Below are 20,155 nucleotides of genomic sequence, written 5' to 3'. Positions count from 1 at the left end.
CACTTTGGATTTTAGTAAAGCTCATTTTGAAAATTCTAGACTGGCTTGACTGTGGTAAAGAAGGCCAAGGAAACTTTTCTTGGGGGTGGGGAGGGGAATGGAAACAAGTTAAAAGAGGGAATGAACTACCCTAAGGAACCAAGAGAAACCAGTGTGAGAATCTGAGGTGAACTTCAGGGGGACAAATTTGGGGTTGAGATTGCTTGGCCACCTATTTCTCCCAACCTGGAGATTCTCCTTCCAGGGGTATGATCTGCTCATACCTTTTAAAGCTCTGTATTTTAACAGAAGGCTGTTTCACGTCAAAACATGGATAGCAGTAGTACTGTTACAAGTAATCCTAAATCCTCTGAAAGAGATCTCGTTCCTGGGATCTAGATTTTAAACACAGACACTGTGTATAATGATATTTAAGCCTTTAATCCTTTCCCACCCATACAACTTGTAATCAGAGCAGAAGATGAAAAGTCAAATCATTTCTTTATTAAAGGCATCTACATGCTAAGATTAAGTTCTATTTGCTATCAGTACTGTCCTTTAACCAGATGGGAACATTAATTGTTAACCTCATCACCATGATTATCAACTAAATCATTTGAGCACTCACAGAGGACATCGTATTAGCACCATCTATCAAGTTACCAGTAGAGTTAATCAAATTTTAGGTTCAATTATTCCATTTCTAATCCCTGCTATATTGTTTCATCTCAGGAAAAAATATTAAGAGTTTGACCACATTTATTGATCCATCATTACTCTCTGATTCTATGGATCCATTTATGAGCCAAGTTGTAAGATCTCAGCATAAATTCTTAGCTCTGAATGCTTCTTCAAATCTTGTTCCTTAGTGTATTGCCAGAATGAGACATTAAAAATGGCCATTTCAAATTCTAATTTTAAATAGGGTAAAACTGGGTTGTATTTTAGACCTTGTTAATATGTCTAAGTCATATAACTCAGTTATAAGATAAGTTGCACCCAAGCCCTTTGGCCATTACAAGAGGGAATACAAGCTATCTTTCTTATACTAAGTCATTCATTCATTCAAAAAATGTTTGAGTATCTACCATGTGACGGACATAGTAAGTAACAGACACTGGAGATGTAATGGTAAACTAAACAGGCAAGGTTCTGTTCTCATGGAGCTTACCTTCTAGTGGGAGTAGAAAGACAGATACACGTCAGTTTGTGCTAAGGCCTGAGAAATGAGGAGATGAAGGGGCTGTGGTTTGCAGGTTTACACAGGATAGTCAGGAAAGGTCACATGAAGGAAAAAGGAGAGAGTTGTGTGAATAGCTAAGAGCCTTCCAGAGAGAGGGACATGCAAAGGCGTCACTGGCAAGTGCTTGGTGTGTTGGCAGAAGAGGAAGGAGTCCAGTGTGGGGAGAAGCCTGAGAGCAAGCACGGCAGGAGCTGAGGACAGCAGCAGGGCGTCAGATCACGAGGGATATCTGATTTGATTTGCTTTTGGGGGGTAGTGGAGCAAAGAAACTGAAAATACAGATTAGTAATTAAAGAGAATAGATTTCAGGACAGAATGGACAACATATTCAACATGAAAAAAAGGTGAGGCTATATGGGAATTCCTCTTTCTTAAATTATGATTCTTTTTTTACTGCAATGGTAATCTGATTTGATTGCAATACTTTTCTAGTCTTTCTCACTATAAACCCAAAATAAAAAGACAATTAAAATCCCAAAACTGAACAACAAATAACTATGAGAGGAAAAAAAAAACTATGAGAAGAATGTCATTTGCCGTTAATGTGCACAAATGTTAACACTGAAAAATAGTTCCAAATTCTAAAAATTCAGAATATGGGTTTACACAGCTGTCTTTTGTACTTAAAGACAATGCTACTAAAGTAATTTTTATCTATGCATGTAGGTTTGACTGCAAAGGGGGTGTAGGAAGACTTTTCCACAGTGGCTCTGATAAAAATTTTATCCTGTGCTTTGTGGTTGGAGCCCTCAATGGCAGATTTCGTGATGTATCACTTTTCTGGTTGTAACAGTTTTAAATGGCGCATCCGCTTCCCTTTGAACTAGCAGTCCATGTCAATGCTTCATTGTTTCACATTATGTTGCTTTTCCTAACCACTTCCCCAAGTGGGAGTGTACTAAATAGATCCCTAAATAGATCCCACCACCCCAGGCTGCCGCCACAATTTGGCTGTTATTCTGTTAGTGATTTGATCCATCAGTTTTCTGGACCACTTGCTTGCATTGGATTTTCATTGTGGAGACACGTTGAAGATCTCCTGAGCAAATAAATATCATTTGGGGGGAATGACCACATTCAACGCTCACAGACAGGAGCAGCACTTAGTCTGCAAATAATGCAAATTTGCATTACTTTGAGAATGGAAAGGAGATGGACATTTCGTTTACACATCACTCTGAGCCAAACTAAAGAAACCCTTCCCTCTCTATCCACCATGAGCTCTACGAGGGCAGTGACCTTAGCCGTTTTGCTTAGCCGTTTTGCTCGACTGGTTATGAGTTAACATTTGTAAAGAGCCTTAGATTTGTGTTTGGCATATAGCCGCTGAATAAATTAGTTATTGTTATTCTCACCACCTAGCATATACTAGAAGTTTAATATAGAAGTTGGCCTTTAATACTAGAAGTTGGCCTGAGGAATGAATAAGGAACCTACTTTTGTGGAATTACTATTATTCCACCATTGGAAAACAGCGATTATGGCCACGGAGTTAAGGATCATAACTGCTATGGCACAAACACACTACGTGGAGCACAAGAATTATCAGATTGTTGCAAGCGGAAGGGTTGCAGGGGCTGGAGAAGAAAGGCAACTCTTGGTGAGTTCCCCCAAAGCTCTAGGACAATACAGTCCTGTTCTCCAAAGAATCAAAAATCACAGGCCCGCTCTCTGATCGCCTTCCAGCCCCGCAGAGGGACCTCTTCCTAAACTTCCACCCCCAGGAATTTCCCTGATCAAGGGGCGGGGAACAACCGGAATCTTTGTCCGTCACAGCCCGCCCCCTCCCCTAGAGCCCCGCCCAGCCTGACCTCCCCCTCCCCCCACGAACTCCCCTCCCCTCTCCTCCCCTTCCTCTTTCCCTCTTTCCCTCTTCCCCCTGCCCTGCCCAGGCCGTCGGCGCGCAACGCACTGGGGGGAAGAGAAACCGCCATCCGGGCTGCGGCGGCGGCGGTCTCCCGGGGCGCCCGGCCCGGCGCGGAGGGGGCGGGGCCTGGCCGCAGTGGGCGGGGCGGGCGGCCGCTCGCGCCGCGCCGGGACTGACTGACGAGCCGGTCCCCGACCCCCACCCGCTCGCCCGCCCGCCCCCTCCGGGGTTGCCCGACGAGTTTGTGTCCCGCGGCCTGGTGCAGCCTGACGGAGGGGGAGCGGCCCGCTGCGGGCCGGCCGGCCCCGGGGGTGAGGCTACCGGGAAGGGTTTGGGGGCGCCCGAGGGGCCGAGCATCCTTCGCCTCCGCGCGCCGGCCCCCGCCCCCCGCCTGCCCTCCTCACGCCTGGCCGCCCCTCCCCGCCTTGACCCCCGGCCGCCTCCGGAGCCCGACGCGGTAAGTGCGACTTCCTCCTCGGCGTCTGGGAGGGGGCGGCGGCGGGCTGGCCGCGCCACCAGGCCACCTCCCCGCCCCCACGCCGCCCCCTGCTGGGCCCTCCGCGAGGCGGCTCCCGGGCACCTCCGCCGGGAGGGCCGGGCCGAGCGGGGGCCTCCGCGCCGCGCGCGGGGCTCGAACCCGGGGCCGGCCTGCCCGCCGCGCAGCCCTCGAGTCGGGCGAAGTTGTGCCCGAGGCGCATGCGGCCGCCTCGAGGCGTGGCTGTCGTCCCGAAGCGTTGCTGCTTCCCCGCGCTCATCTGCTAATAAAATAAACTGGAAACCATTCGGGATTTTTTTTTTCATTGTTACCCGCAGGCCGTCAGAATCTTAAGTTTTATTTTAAATAATTGCCTCCCCCTCGGAGTGTGGAGCCTCAGAAAGGGACTTGATTTCGATACAAACTGGCGCTTTCGTTGCAACTTTTTCATTTAGGCGTTTCAGTGCCTGCTCTGGGACCAAAAGCTGACGAAGAAAGTTTGCTGTATCAAAGAGTAAAGCATTACTGCCATCTTTATTATCGTTCCATTTGATTTTTGAAAATACTTTTGAATAGTTGATACGTCACAAAATTCAAAAGGTGCAAATAGGCATTGTATAAAGGATACCATAAGTTCAAAAGGAATATACAAAGTCTCCCCACCCACCCCTGCACTCCCAAGCCAACCAATATTACCAGTTTCTTGTGCATCCTTCTGGAGGTTATGGATACGCAAGTGCCCTTGCTTCTTTCTTTAAAAAATGAAACGTGTCTATTAAGTGCCTAGCAGTTACTGGTACCCAATAAATGGTGATTCTCCTTCCGTTTAGAAAACAGTTTATGTCTTTTTGGTTATTAGACCACTGAAGAAACAATGACTTTTTTCCTCGTGTTAAGCATTTGCAGATTTGACTTGTGAATATATGTTCTGTTAGCTTGTCTTAATTATGTGAATAGTTTTACACAAAGGTGAATACACTGATATTTCTGGGTAATGGGGCAGTTAGGGAGAAATCGCTATGAAATTGTAAGAAGATAGGACTTAATAGATACAATATATAGTTCCAAAAATGATTTGAAGCAACTTAGTGTCCATATAGTACAATAGGGTAAAGCAAAACTAAATGAGGAAATTGAGACAGAGCAGGAAATAAAAAGAATACAAAGTCAAGAGGAAACATAATACCAGTGCCAGTATGAGATCCTGTGCTAGAAATGAGTCACAGTTTTGGCCCTGGAGCTTCCTAGCAGCCAGGGAAAAAAAGAGAGAGATAGGAACAAAGTAAGTTTCAGTGTGATTCTATTCCAAGATAAAAACAAACCAGTTCTTCTGCCTAAACGAGGCATTTTCTAGTAATGAGGCCTGGGAGGAACATTTTCTCATGGGCCCCTAATAAAAAGGGGGATTGTGTGATGCAGTGGACAACATCTTTAAAATATCCCTATGTAAAATTATGAATTTTGGACAACAATGTTCTTCAATATAGGGCAATAATAAAACTCTAAAGAGAAGTTCTCTGAAGCCTTGCCTGGATCCATTCATAACCATGTAGAGTTACCTACAGCGGTATTTCCAAAACTGTGTTCTAAGGAGTAAGAAATCAATAGTTTATTTCTTGAAATAAGATTCTGAGCTCAAATAAGTTTGAGAGAGCTGGGTTAAATTTCAATAGTTTTTCCACTCAATTTCTTGGCTAATGTTCAAGTTTACTCTTTTAAAGGGGGATATATTTTGTGACCTTTTCCAAACTTATTTGACTATAGAACACAAGCTGAGAACCACTAAATCGATAGAAATGAATGAGTTGCCAATCCTTTTGGCAATTCTTCAGGAGTAGCTCTTATAACTGAGGTTTGATAAGAATTGGAGAGCAAAGAGTTTGAGGTTAGCCGATATGGTAAGAACCAAAGTGAAGATAATCTAAAAGTCAGAATTATATACATACTATACATCAAAGGAAAAGGTTACTTTCCCCCTGAGTTCTTTCCTCGTTCTTCATTGTTTTGCCAGTTGCCTGCGGGACCAAGTGATCTCTAGGAATTCCTTCCCTTCTGTGCTTCAGGCTACTCAGGGTCTTGAATTAGACTACATTTAGGCAAAGTAGAATTCCTTAAAGAATGAGTCTAATTATTCTTAGATGTAACTATGTGATTATTGTGTTCTTTTTGTCACAATGTTGATACTATTAATTTACTATCAAATCCTGAAATTCTGTAGATGTAAGAGACCCTAGAAAGCATGGTACATAGTGGAAAGGGCAAGGGATTTGAAGAGAGAAAATCTGGGATTGTGCCACTAAAGTACAAGGTTGTTTCCACCAAGTTTGTGAACCTCTCTGAATCTGTTTCCTTATGTGTAAAATTAAAATGATGACAGCACACGATTCAGTCAATAGATGTTGAAAGTCTAATAGGTACTGGGTAGTAGAAAAACAGCTTTAAGGGCACAAATGAAATAATGTATCAAGAATGTTTTAGTCTCAATATTTTCCATTCCTGAGTACAGATGGCAAGAGTTTGGAGGGCAAGGAATATCACCTTATCCAAATGTATTTGGTCCCTGAGTTTTGGATAGGAAATAGAGTTGAGAGAATGAGGAATTGGTCCAAAAATCTATCTGACTCCATTCAGTTCCTATGTTTGGGATTTGAGAATTTGGATAATGAAGGATGCTTCTGTAAGAAAGTATTCTATAAATGATAGAGTGCTATACAAAAGTTACCATTCTGAAGACAAATTGAGGGCCAGAGCTATTCATCCTTTTCACCCCATTTATGACAGGGGTTTGCTAAGTGTAGCAGGTAGGGTAAATTATGTTGTACCAAAGACCCTCACATCTTAGTGGTTTAAGACAACAAAGGTTTATTTCTTAGTCACACTACATGTGCAATTAGCGTCAACAGGAGAGCTCTGTTCCAGGTAGGCCTTTGGAGCCCCAGGTTGTCAGAGGCTCCATCTGGAGGCATACTTCCACAATTGTTAGGGCACGGGAAAGGATGTGATGAGTCGCACATTGGCATTAAGGCTTCTACCTGGAAGTCACGCAGGTAACTTCTGCTGCGGTTTCATTGCCCAAACAAGTCATATGACTGCACCCAACTTCAAGGAGGCAGGGAAATGCAGTTCTATCAGGCGCACAGAGGGAGGAGAACTGGAATAGTTTATGGACACTCTTTAATCCAAATTATGTTTTTCAGTATTTAGAGAATAGAAAATAGCAATTTTTTGTGTATGTATGTTTAATCATAGAATTATGCTAGTGAGAATTATAAAGAACATCTTTTATTAATTGGAAATGAAATGTTTTTGAAAACTCCACAATTAGACATGCTATTTTGACCAAGTGGATTTCATTCTTTTTGAATTATAGGTCAATTCAATAAACATTTGTTAAATGTGATGTATATAAGGCACTGTGTTAGATCCTGTGCGAATAAAAAGATGAATGGGGAGTTTACAACCCCAATAGAAAATAGCTGTAACTGAGTTCTGTCTCTTTCCCTTTCCAACGTCATTAACAGACTCTTTCAGTATGATAAACCCTGATTATGTCTATACCCTGTTACACTTTGCCCCTAACCACCTTTTTTGGTTTTAGGGACTTTTTGGTGATAAATTACTTTAAACTAGCTTAAACAAAAAAGAGTGTTTTGTTAGAAGAGGGATATAGCTTTGTGTCACAGAGTCCCAGGGTGGGAGTGCAGCTGAGTCTCCGAGGCACTTGGCGTCAATAACAAAGTGAGGAGCTGGGCTTCTTTCCCTCTCCAGGTCTGTATGATTTCCTGCCAGGGTCTCTCTGCACATACACTTCATTCCTCTTTTTCTCTGACTGGTTGACTGGTTTTCTCTGTTTTGCTATTAAATGAGTGCTTTAGCCTAAGAGTTCACACACTTAAAGGAAACTAAGTAGAGCCTTTAGCAATTCCAGAAGAACTAAGTTTTTTCTAAGTACCGCATCTTGGTTAGTTCTTAAATTAACCACTGTCAGAGTTTGGAAATAGTGGAGTTGGCCCTGAAGAATAAGAAGTTAGAGTAATTGACCACTTTGTAATAGAGAAAGGAGGCAGTTCTCTAACAGTTTGGGACTGAAGAAACCTGGGATGCCATTGAAAATTCTACTACACAATTAACATCAGTTTGCAGATTCTAGTGGGATGAGCAGATTAGGATAATCCATGAGAAGGTTGAACTGGAGCTGACTTGTAGCAACAATACCCCCTCCCTGAACACTGAAAACGCGTGTCCATTGTAATCCTTCCATCCATCCCTTCTCCCTCTCCCAAGATACAGATTACCCAATTGTCTAAACTTTATAACATCTGCTTTTGATGCTGGTACAGGGCTCCCTGGCTTCTCCTCATGCCTAATAATGCAGGAAGAAGGGAGCATTTAATATACTGCCTTGCTCTGTTCTTTTCTACTATCCAAATTGGTCTAGACACTCTATCTGGACATTTTACACTTTAATATGCTATTGCCATATCTCTCCACCAACTTAGCCTATTTTTATTCTCAGTATATTTCCATTCTTTTTCTGTAAGCTGTGTATACTTAGCTTCTTTTAGCAAAATTTTCTTGCTTTCTTTACCTATGCAATATCTCCTTTCTTTCTGGTTGAAAAATATCCATAGCTTCACCTCAGCAGATGGCTGAAGGAATGGACAATGGGGAGGTAGTATATGTTACCTGGAAGAGGGGATCCCCAGAAAAAGAAAACGACAGAGGAAGGTGAGTAAAAGCTGTATATAAGATTAGGTGGGATTTCTCAGGGATGTATGTGAGGCTAAAAGAGCAGACAAAAGGCAGAAGGGATTTGTTCTACAAGTTGTAGAACATCTGGAATGTCATTCTAAGACCTTCTTATACTCTTGCTGCTGTGCAAAATGAACAGCTCTTCTTAGGGTCAACTAAACGTTCAGACTCACAAAACTACCAAAGGCTTGTTTACTCAGAAGGCTATCAGACAGGAAGCGCAGCTTGCCAGCAAGGCAGCATGAAATGTTCCTCAGCAGTGGCTGTGATCCTCACAGCAGGCCCTATTAACAGTCATATAGCCATCTGGGAGACATTGCTCCAAGTGAAAGCTCAGGTGCAAGGAGATAAAGTTCACATCAGGTAGGTGTAGGAGCTGCCTTGGCTTAAAAAATCTCATGTCCCACAGGAGACAATATCTGTTGTCCAACTCCTTAGACTGAGCTGCTAGGGTCCCTGCAATGGATAAGCCAACTACAAGAGCCATCACACTCAGGGAAGTCAAAGCTATGGCTTCCTATAAGGTGTATATATTTCATTTATAGTTCTTCTGAGTCCAGATGGAAGTTTACTAATCATTTTTACTATAAGCAGTGTTGCCTAGTAACATAGTTGACATACCTACTTCTGTTAGATTGCTAGAGGAACAGAGCTAAGAGAGTTAACTGAAGGTTAAATGCAGAAGGGAAAAAGATTTTAACTCTACTCTCACTAGTATTATCCACAGTGCCTGCCATAATTCTTTCCATTTGGGAAGTATTCAAAAATATGCATTTTGCTTCCTTTGATGTATTGTGTTTTAACTTTTTATGATGGAAAAAATATGAAATAGGCAGAGAGGTTGAAAGGAAGATAAGGCTGGAAAGCTAGGCCAGGCTTGAAAGGACTACTGATTGTTAAAAACACTGAGTTCTATCTAAAGATCTTGGCTTTTATTTATCTTGTAGGTGATCAAAAACAAAAAAATAAAAGTTTTCAATAAGAGTGATTTGGTTCAGAATTGTACTGGAAAGGTTGCTTTGGCTGTAGTGTGGAGAATGGATTAGACGAGGTTTAAATTTGAGACTGGTTAGTTCATTTCTACTTAACACTTGCCTTTCTTTGAGGAGATATTTCTCTGATAAGCAGAAAGAAAGAAGACCCTATTCTGTGCTCTCCAGGAATTTAGAACTGCTGGATAGGTTCAGCACTGTCCTTTGCAGGCCCCTGAAACTTTGCCCTCAATTTGTCAACACCGCTGCCTTGCTGGGGACCTGGGAGATAGGAGGGACTACTCGGAACTGCCTCCTAAGAAGACTGGATTAACACTAATAGTTCTAACCTTCCCTGGTCTCCCCTGATCCCCATTCGACTCACTAGCATGCCTTATTTTGCTTTTGGCTGGAGTTAAGTTATAGAACAGTCTTTTAGTGGGTTTTTTTTTTTTTTCAGTCTAGTTGCAGGGCAAGCCAGAGAGTTTCTTTAAAGGTTGACTGGTTTAATTAACATTTGTAGTGATTAACTATTTCTTGTTACGAGCAGCTGAGAAGCAGAGTGCTTCACATTTTTCTCCTCTCTGTTGCTTACTTTGTCTTTTACTACCCTTTCCTTATCCAACTTTCACTGTACAGTTTATAAAACAGATGGGTCCTGCAGCAGAATCGAGTTGATTTGTGATTGGCTCATTATGTGTTCAGAGAACCCAGGCAATTTTGCTTGATTATATCTGTGTCTAGAGAGTACTGATTACTTTTTTCTCCTCCATCATCAAAAAGCCACACAGAAGACAAACACTTACTGGATTTGGTTCAGGTCAGTAAAAGACAAAATTATGGTTATCCGGATTATTACTTCTTATGGCACGTAAGACAGTTGGGTGTCTCAGCACATGCCACACATAAAGGATCAGACAGGAATTTAGCAGTGGTTTGCCATCATCCTTATGGTATTACAGTTTTCATCCTTGTGCCACAGCAAATATATACTTGAGTTCACAAAATATAAGAAGTGGGTGGCAAGGAAATCTTTCTTTTTTCACCTGTCGTCAAGTCGAAGGGCTATTTTAAAAAGTAAATATTTTGTTATAATCGTGCAGTGGTCTTCATTGTATCAACTGTGATAACTTTTATAGATAAGTTAGGGGATAAAAAGGCCATGTATTATTAATTTAGCTGATTTTTAAAATCTTGCTTGCACTGCTACCAGATAGTAGTACCAATAGGCAGTTGAGGGATGAAAAGATATTTTTGATGTTAATGTGGGTCAGCACTTTGCTCTATAAAAAATAGTGACAGAAGCTGGGAGGGAGCCAAGTAAGGAGCAATCTGTGAGGCACTTGTACTTGGTGACTAAATGCCATTTTGACATTTAATTGCAATTATGATGAACTTAACAGTATTTTTGTTATGTTAAGAATGATATGTTCTTTAAGTACTCTGTTTTTTTTTCTTTTTTAGTGCCTTATTTGCTTTTAGTTAGGTGAGATCGTATTGGTAAAGGATTTAAGTCTGCTCTACTACTCTCTCCTAGATATCTAACTTTGTACAAATCAACTATTTGTACAGTAGTTGTACAAATATTGCAAATAAGAATTTGCAGATTGCAAATGAGAATATTTTAAAAGCTAGAAGCAGTGTGGTGTGCTTGAAAGTGTATGGCCTTTAGAGTCTGTCCTGGATTCAGATTGAACCCTGCTACTCACCAGATAGATGTAACCTCACTTCACTTCAGTGTCCTCATCTGTAATAGGGACAGGGGAATGACCCCTGTTTGCCAGAGTTTTTGTGAAAACTAAATGTCCCATTCAGTGTCAAGTATTTCACATATTATTGTGGACATTCAGGCACTCAGGAAATAATAGCTGCTGTTACAAATTCAGATCTTTACTCAATACTTGCACATACTACTTCCTTAATCCCATTTTACTGAAGATCAAGAAGGTGAAGTGATTTGCCCAAATTATACAGCAAGCTGGTGAGTGGCTTAGCTGTTGACTCAGGCTCTTTCTGCTACATCACTTAGGGCACCATTAACAAGTGATAATGTGGGAAAATAACAGCAGAAGCACCCTCCACCGACTACCTGTGAACTGACTCATAACTTTAGCCTGCTGCACTCTCTTCCCTCTGTAAAATGTACTTACTGATCCCAAGGGCCGACTGAATGCTCATGGCCCAGTGGGCTGCTCCATAGTAGACCTGCACACCCCTGTGCTTACCTGTTGAGTTGCGTACTTACCAAAAGTTGGTTTTGTCTATTTACAAGCCTGTTTTTAACAGTTATGCTTGTTATAATAACTATAAAACATTAATGGACATGTAAATTAATGAGAGTATAAGGAAAAGAGAATTCTTTCTTTGAAAATTAAGTGGAATGCTTTGGCACATCTCAAAATAATGAGTTATTTAACAAATTTGCTATCAAATTTGATGAAGGCTGGATAACTGTAAAAGACAGGAGGGGAAGCCATCAAAGTCTAAAGCTGTGCCTGTCAAAGTCCATGGACCAGCTAACTGGTCTTTAGACTATTCATGGTTCTCAGGGAAATAAGGAACTCACACCGGAATGTAAATTAACTACGTCACTAAGCGCACTGTTTGGTTCAGCTGACTTTTTTTTGTGGTGAGACTTTCTCCTCGAAGGAAACAGTGTATTAATTTATATTCTGCCACAGCTATTTATCTCCTGGTGGACAGGCCACTGGCCTAATTGATTCTGTATTCACATTCTTTCGGAAGTGCTTTTAAGTTGTCTCTCCATTTATAGAAACCACAGAGGAAATCATAGATGGTGGATCATTGTGGGCACAGCTTATGCAAGAAAGAGGGCCCAAACTCAGTAGAAGTCTCATATCAAATATATGGCATTAACCTTATATGAAAAGATTTGTGAGGGAATATGCATTTGTGTGTTTAAGTTAAAATAAAATCTTTAGGGATATATAAATATAATTTTTATGATTACTGATGTTTTTGTTTCATGGACCAGCTATAGGTTTCATCTGACAAGGGGGATTTTACTATACTCAGAGTTCCAGTTTGACTGGAAATATATCTTTGACCTCTACAGCTATCATAGCATCCTATGCATGCTGCTGTATATCTTTACCATGCTGTAGTGCAATTTTTCTTAAATTTCTTTTTTGGTAAGGAAGATTGGCCCTGAGCTAACATCTGTGCCCATCTTCCTCTATTTTGTATGTGGGATGCCACCACAGCATGGCTTGATGAGCTGTGCCTAGGCCAACGCCAGGGATCCAAACGCATGAACCCCGGGCCACTGAAGCAGAACCTGCAAACTTAACCACTATGCCACTGGGCAGACCCTGCAATTTTTAAATTGAGTGTCAGCTGTTGTATTAGAAGTGCCTCAAAAGCCATAGTCCTTTCTGTAACCTTCACAGAGTTTCCAGTCCAGGGGAGCAGGCAGACATTATGTAAGTAATTTCAATGAGATTATTGAGTTATCTGAGCACATAGTTTGCGATGCTGTGTGGTCATATAGCAAGGAGACATAATTTAGTTTAAAGGTCAAGATTTACCCCACTTACTTTTTTCACCTTGATCTTATATAAGAATATATCACAGTGCTTTTAGAATATGCAAATAAATAAAACTGCTGTATTAGATGGCTTTTACCATGAACTTGTACTTCAATTTTCATTGTATATCAGAGTTCTCGACTGCTGAGTTTTCAATCTACTATATAGCTTACAAAACTAGGTCTCTTAGCTTGTTACAGCTGAATTTAAAGTTGATATTTATTTTTAATTTTTGTTTACTGATTAAATCAGAGATATTTCCTGATTATTTCTAACAAAGTATGAGATTTAACATTGTGCTAGAAACCTAATTTTGGATTTCAAAGTGTAGTCTAAGTTTTTTTTCATTACAAAAGAAGTTTTGATGCCCTGTGTTTGTGGTAACTTGTAGGAAGAATGCAAAGATAACCAGTGTTAACAACCTAGGATTCATCTATCCACGCTTTAAATTTCTGATCTTTTAAATAGATTGGTTTTTAACTATAAGCTAGGTATGGCTTTAGACCCCTATTCCTAGCTATTTGGTTGCTAGATACACAATTAAAGCCAAATTTGTCTAAAGCTACATCCAATCCTTTTGAAACTGTATCCTCCTTACTTCCTTATTTGTGTTAGTCTTACCATTCCTCTTCCAGCTACCCAGGTTTGAAAATGCTGTCATCTTTGACTTCTTCCTGTCCATTTGCCACAGACATTGTGTAAGGTCTGTCTCTGAAATATCTTTAACATCTATCCCCCTTCAGATCTCTTTGCTCCCAGCCAAGGTTAAACTATACCTCTCACCTTGAAGAATTTTCTAACTGGTTTCCCTACTGATAGTATCTTCCTTTACAAATCCATTCTTCACTGTTACCAAATTAATTTTTTTGAGGTATACCTCTAAATCCTCAACTCAAGAACCTCATCTTCTCCCAAATGAAGGACATACTTACTTCTTGATAATTCAGTACGGGTTTCATTCAAGACTCTCTTCTGCTAGATTTTAAGATCTTTCAAATCAAGGGCTGTGCCATTAATTTATTCCTTTATTCTTTGACTTAAATTCATTAAATATTTGAATGCTCTTCACTATAGAGGTTGTTAGGAATATAGTGGTCCCTGCCCTGATGGATTTTACTGCCTATTTTCTCATTATTGTGTTCTTTCTGCACCTAGTGATTCTGTGTGCAGCAGAGTGGAACCCTGCCTGGTTTTTTTTGCACCATCCTCTCACTTTCCAGTGTTTAATCAGACAATGCTCTGCTGCTATTCATAGGGTTTTCATGGCCAGTTTTTTCAGAAGTGTGACCAGGTCCTTCTTCCTAGTCTGTAAGTCTGGAAACTCCACTGAAACCTGTCCACCTTAACTGACTCTGCTGGTACCAGTGGCATAGCTTTCAGTATCACAGTAACATGCAGCCACCAGAAGTGGTGTAATTCCCTGACCGGGATATGAACCCCAGCCATGGGAGTGAGAGCACTGGATCTCATCCCCTAGACCACTAGGGCTGGCTTCTTTTTGCATACAGCACAAACATTTGTTGAATTTACATAAATCCAGGATTGTTTTGCATAACATCTGTTGCCAATCTTCCTCTTTTTTTGTGTGTGTGCTTTGAGCAAGATTGGTCCTTTTTTGCTTTGAGCAAGATTAGAGCTAACATCTGTGCTAGTCTTCCTCTATTTCATGTGTGGGTCACCACCACAGCATGGCTGACGAGTTGTGTGGCTCCACACCTGGGATCTGAACCTATGAACTCAGACTGCTGAAGCCGAGTGAGCCAAACTTAACCAGTGCACCATGGGGCCAGCCCCTATAATGTTTGCTTTTTATGAGGTTGGAGAGGAGGTACAGAATATCTGATGTATTTCTGGAATTAAAGTAAAAGTAGCTCTCTAATTTTTTCTAATCTGGGTAAAAATAACATATTTTCTGCCAGCATATGTTTTTAAATGTTAGTGGAATTTAAATGTCAGTGAATTTTGTTAGTTTTCAAATTTTTAAAATAAGCCAAATTCTGATAAAAGATCTAATTATCTAATTTGATGAAGTTTTAAAAGTATCCCAGAACCACCAAACTTTAAAGGATTCTTTAAAATCATGTGTTGTAACTCATTCTTTTTATAGTTGAGGACAAACTTAGGGAGGTGAAGTGCTGCTGGGTTAGCACATTAAAATTAATTCTTGATGTGTTTTGTGCAATACATGTCACACACTTAAAGCTATAGGAATAGGTCCATTAAAATTGATTACTCATAAAACAAATACTGTTGTCTTAAAAACTGTATGTGAGGAGAGGTTTGTATAATAATGATTACCTGGATAAAGCAGTTACTGGATAACTGTGATTTAAATTGAGTGAAGCCGTAGCTTTAAAAGCCACGCTATTGGAGTGAGCCCATCTACTGTCTATCTTAATGACATTTCGGCGTTGCTATTGTAATACCAAATAGTGTCATCTTTTAAATTCACAAACTACCATTTGAGCAGATTTGAAGCAGAAATTGCATGTGGATTCCTTAATTACATTTTGAAAAATGTATTCATAATTGGCACTTATCTATTTTGAGTATCATGTGAGCTTTTGTATCTCAAATTTAACTTTAAGTAAGCCAAATTTATTAAAATAAAGGAGCGGTACAGAATATAATTTGATAATCATTTTGAAGAAAGTGTCGTGTCAGTTTGAAAAGACATCTTCTGTTTAGCCATTAGATTTTAAAGTGATAAAAATTTTATGCCTGAGGAATGAAATAGAAAACAGAAATTCTTAGAGTAACATATGGTAATTTTTCTCTTAAGTTGAAAAAATACCAAAAAGGTTTTATTACCAGAGGTAAATGTTTTCCTAATATGTTTTTAATATTAGATTCTTAATTTTATTTTATAACTTAAAAAGTGTACAGTTTAAGTATATCTTTTTTATTATTGCTCTATAACTGTAGGATTCATTCATTCATTAGAGAAATATTTATTGAGCACCTACTGTCTGCCAGGTACTGTCCTAATTGCTGGGGCTACAGCAATGAACGAAACAAGGTTCTGCTGGAGCTTACTTTGTAGTGAGGATAAAGACAACAAATAAGTGAATAAACATCTAATATGCCAGGTGGTGGTAAGTGCTTGAAAAAAATTAAGAGGTTCAGGGGATAGAGAATGATGAGGGATCTCATTTCTATAGAGCAGTCAGTGAAAACCATTTTGACAGTTTAACAATGTAATGACTTTAATATGGATTGATCTTTTATCAGTCATTACCCTAGGAAGTACTTTTCATCAGAGCTGGATAAATTTTTGAGCAAAACAATTTTATATGGTTTAGCAAAAGTTGATGGGACAGAAGAAAAAAGTGTTATTTAAACAAATTCTGAATTTCATGTCATGAAAGCATTAATGCTTAAGCTTACTGCATATTTTTCACAAAGAAAGTATTTGGACCAAGAAAATAGTTAAAGCTGGGAAATATTTCTGTAAACCCCTTTCTAAAATGGGGGCTATAACAAGCTACTGTAGCAATAGATAATTTTTTAACGTGTTTTGTTAGAATGAAGATTTTCCCCCCGAAGTAGCCATGCTTGGATGGGCTTAACCTTTGGCAAAATTATTAGAGACCTAGCTATAAGGGATTTTGAGCAAATTCTGCCTTTGAGGAATATTTTCCAACTTGGCTTACTTAACTTCCTCTGTCAGCATTTCCCTTGTGGAAATATTCAATTTGACATTTAAAATTTTTGTAGCAATGCTGACCTTTTATTTTTCTACTCTTTTATTTTATTTAAATATTCCCTTTTATTATGACTGTTATTTTATTCTCTAAGTTCTAATTTGCTTTTCTTTGATTATGCTTTCTTGAAGATAATAGAGTATAGTGACAGATTTTTAAAGATCTAGTTCTTTATCATTTTATTTCTTAATTCTTAGTTTTTCCTCTAATCTTTATTATTTCATGACTCCTTTTAGAAGGCTGATTTGATTTTCAATTTGAGTAGACTGCTTAGTGGATATCTTTTCTTTCCTTTTTAAATAATCGGTGCCTTTAGCAAGTTATAAATCTTACAGTAGAGGAAGTATCCCTCGTAGGATGACTATCCAAGCCGTCCACTGTGCTTACGGGCCTCCCTTTTCCTTTTATCAAAGCCTTCACTTTCTTGTTCGAGTGCTTCCTTCTGCAATCATCAATCTCTCCTTTCTGCTGCATCATTCTCATCGTTCTAATAGGTTCCATGTTTTTAAAAATCAACACACAAGTAAGCAAAACAAATGCATTGCCTCGATCCCTTAACTCCTCCAGCTACAATCCTATTCCACAGCCTCACTATTCAGCGGAATTTTCTGAAGGAGTTGTCTGTACACGCTCTCTTTCATTTCTCATCTTCTGTTAACTGTTAACCCACTAATCTGACTTTGGAACCCCTCCCTTTACTGAAACTGTTCCTATCTGGTTTGGTAAAATTTTTGTGTTGCCAACTCCAGTGGACGTTTTTTTTGCCCACGGTACCTGACCTCTTATTTGATATAGTGACCATGCCTTTTGCCGTGAAACACTTTCATCCCTTGACTTGCCTGACACCCTACCCTGCTGATTTTCCTCTACTTCAGTAGTTGTTCCTTCTCAGTCTCCTTTGGTGGCTTCTCTACTACTGGACTTCTATCTATTAGAGTTCCTTGGAGCTTGGATCTGAGCTCCAGGAACATTTATCCAACTATCTGACATTTCCACTTTGATGTCTCAAAAGTACCTCTAACTTAACTAGAAATGCACACTAATTAAAAAAACATTGTAACTAATGAAGAAGTGTGATAAAATGACTGGATATAAGATAAATGTACTCAGTACTTTTATTATAATGGCAATAGACATGTGGAAATGAAACCAGAAAACGTTACTACATTTACAAAAGTGACAAAAAAAGAAAGAAAAGTAAAGAACACAATAAAAATTTAATAAGGCACAGGACCTATAGTCAAAAGATTTTAAAATCTTATTGATGAACAAACTAAAAAACATATATGCTTGGATGTGAAGCCTTAATATCATAAAATGCCAATCATCTCAAAATTAATATACAACTTAAATGCCGTTCCAATTAGAATCTCAGTAGAGTTGGGGCTTTTTGTTGAGAGGATTGGGTAGTATTATTTTAAGTATAAATAAAAGAGTAAATATCCAAACTTAGCCTTAAAAATTATTTTGAAAGAAGATGTTTGAGACAGGAACTTGCTTAAACAAATATTAGATATATTATAAATATCCTATAGTTAAAACTGTAATATTGGCATAAAAAATAGGCCATGGAACAGAATAAGCATCCTGAAATTGATCTCTGTAAGTATGGGAAGCTAATTCATAATAAAAATAATACCTCAATTTAGTAGGAAAAGGGTGGTTTATATTAAAGTTATATTGATAATAGAGGGCTCATATTAGAAATATAAAGAACTCCTACAAATCGAGAAAATAGACAAGTTTAATAGGAAAAAAGAGCGAGAAACCTAAACAAAGGACTTTTCGCAAAGAGGATATCCAAATGACAGATAAACATAAAAAGTTACTCAACCATGATAATAATCAGAAAAATGTAAAGAAACCAAATGGGATACCACTACAGACCTATCAGCATGACTAAAACTAGACTGATGACCAGTGTTGGCTGCATGTGGAGTAATTGGAATTCTCATATGCTGCTTGTAAGGAGTATAAATTGAAAACAACAATCAAAGCTGAACATATGCGTATCTTATGATCTAGCAGTTTCATTTGTGGGTCTATATATATAACAGGAATGCATGTACATGTACACCAGACAACATGTATGAGAATGTTCATAGCAACGTTATTTGCAAAAGTCTAAAACTAGAAACAACTCAAATGTCTGTCAATAGAATGCATTTTGATAGTTGTGTATTATACAGTGCAATACTATATAGCCGTAAAAACCATCAGGTGCTACAGACAACAATACAGATTAATATCAAAACAATCGTGAAAAAAATACATTTATATGAAGTTCAAAAGCAGCTAAAATTAATTTATGCTAAGGATGATGGTTACCTTTGAGAAGGGGCATGAGGGAGACTTCTTGAGTGCTGGTAATATTCCTTTTCTTAACCTGGGTGGGGTTCATAATTCATTGAGCTCTCCACTTGCGATTTGCACGCTTTTCTAATATATGTCAAACTTTAAAATGTTTTTAAAGGTGCAGGCACTAGTTGCTATTCATTTGGAAAATAGAAAAATTATTTGCAAAAACAAGATGGATTAGGAGTTAATATCTATAATATACAAAGAGCTTCTAGTTAGTGCTAAGGAAAAGATAAACAGCTCAAGAGAAAAATAGGCAAAGAGTATAAATGAGTAGTTCAGAAAACTCTAAGTCAATATGGTCAATTAACCTATGAAAATATGCTCAAGCTCAGTAGTTATCTCTGGTTAAAAGAATGATAATACTCGTTGACTGTTGAGCCTATGAAAATAGATGAGAAAGGTACACTCACTTTACTTTTGAAAATGTGAGCCTTAGGAAAGTAAACTATTCAAATTTAAAATACATATACCTTCAAGCCAGCAACTCCACTCCTGGGAATAAATTCCATAGACATAAAAGCCCCACAAGGATGTTTTTTTCAATATTATTTTAATAGGATAAAAAAAACAAAACCCTGAAATCAACCTGAATGCTCATTAACAAGGAGATAATTTAATAAATTGTTTTACAACTATAAAATATTATGCAACTGTTAAAACAATCATTATTAGTTTATATTTCTGTGTGTGTGTATAAAGTTAGGTGAAAAAAGCAAAAATGCCAAAAAGATGTATACAATATGATCTCTCTTTTATAAAACAATAACAAAAATTACTATGTTTGTATGTGATTTTATAAACATGAAGAAAAATATGAAAGACTACACCAAGCTGTCAACGTGGATTACTGGGTAGAATGAGTGGAAGTGGATTGACAAAATAAAGGTCTTAGTGAAAAAAACATGCAGTATCATTTCACTGAAACAAAAGGTGGTTATGCTTTTTTTTGTATATAAATGCGTATGTATGTGTGCATGTAACTAAACTCATAATCATGACAGCAATGGTTAAATGCTGCTATTTGGCCTTTGCCAACCCAAGATCCTGGTATCCCTTTAGAATCAAGGAGCCTATTTCAGTGGCTAATCTCCCATCTGCATCTCTAGCCTCCTCAGAACAGCTACTGCATTAAAGAGGTTCATATTTAATGTATATCTTAATATCTTGGTAAAAGGGGTCTTTGGGCCCCCTTGGGAGTGCAGGCATGGTTTGACATTTTAACATTCTTTGGATTTCTTCTCTATATTATATTGAG

General features: G+C 38.8%; 1 protein-coding gene across 9 annotated transcripts in view; it reads left to right on the top strand.

Moving 5' to 3' along the window:
• Nucleotides 1-1,202: 1,202 nt before the first annotated feature.
• The window catches only part of KLHL5 (kelch like family member 5), an 87,372-nt gene continuing 68,419 nt past the window's right edge, over nucleotides 1,203-20,155 (top strand). For 2 of the 9 annotated variants that reach the window (XM_070615143.1, XM_070615134.1), the window contains exon 1: nucleotides 3,222-3,546. Coding sequence is in view for 2 of the 9 variants with exons in the window: in XM_070615138.1 (XP_070471239.1) it covers nucleotides 1,538-1,566 (29 nt within the window). In the remaining 7 variants the exon portion in view is untranslated. Of the gene's footprint in view, nucleotides 1,567-2,164; nucleotides 2,823-3,205; nucleotides 3,547-20,155 lie in introns of those variants that run through there. The other 7 variants (XM_070615138.1, XM_070615139.1, XM_070615135.1 and 4 more) reach the window with 7 other exon arrangements.

This window comes from Equus przewalskii, chromosome 3 (genome assembly GCF_037783145.1).
Source record: "Equus przewalskii isolate Varuska chromosome 3, EquPr2, whole genome shotgun sequence".
In the NCBI taxonomy this organism is placed as follows: domain Eukaryota; kingdom Metazoa; phylum Chordata; class Mammalia; order Perissodactyla; family Equidae; genus Equus; species Equus przewalskii.
The sequence above is the reverse complement of the archived record's forward strand: the minus strand, read 5'-3'. Positions and strand labels throughout refer to the sequence as shown.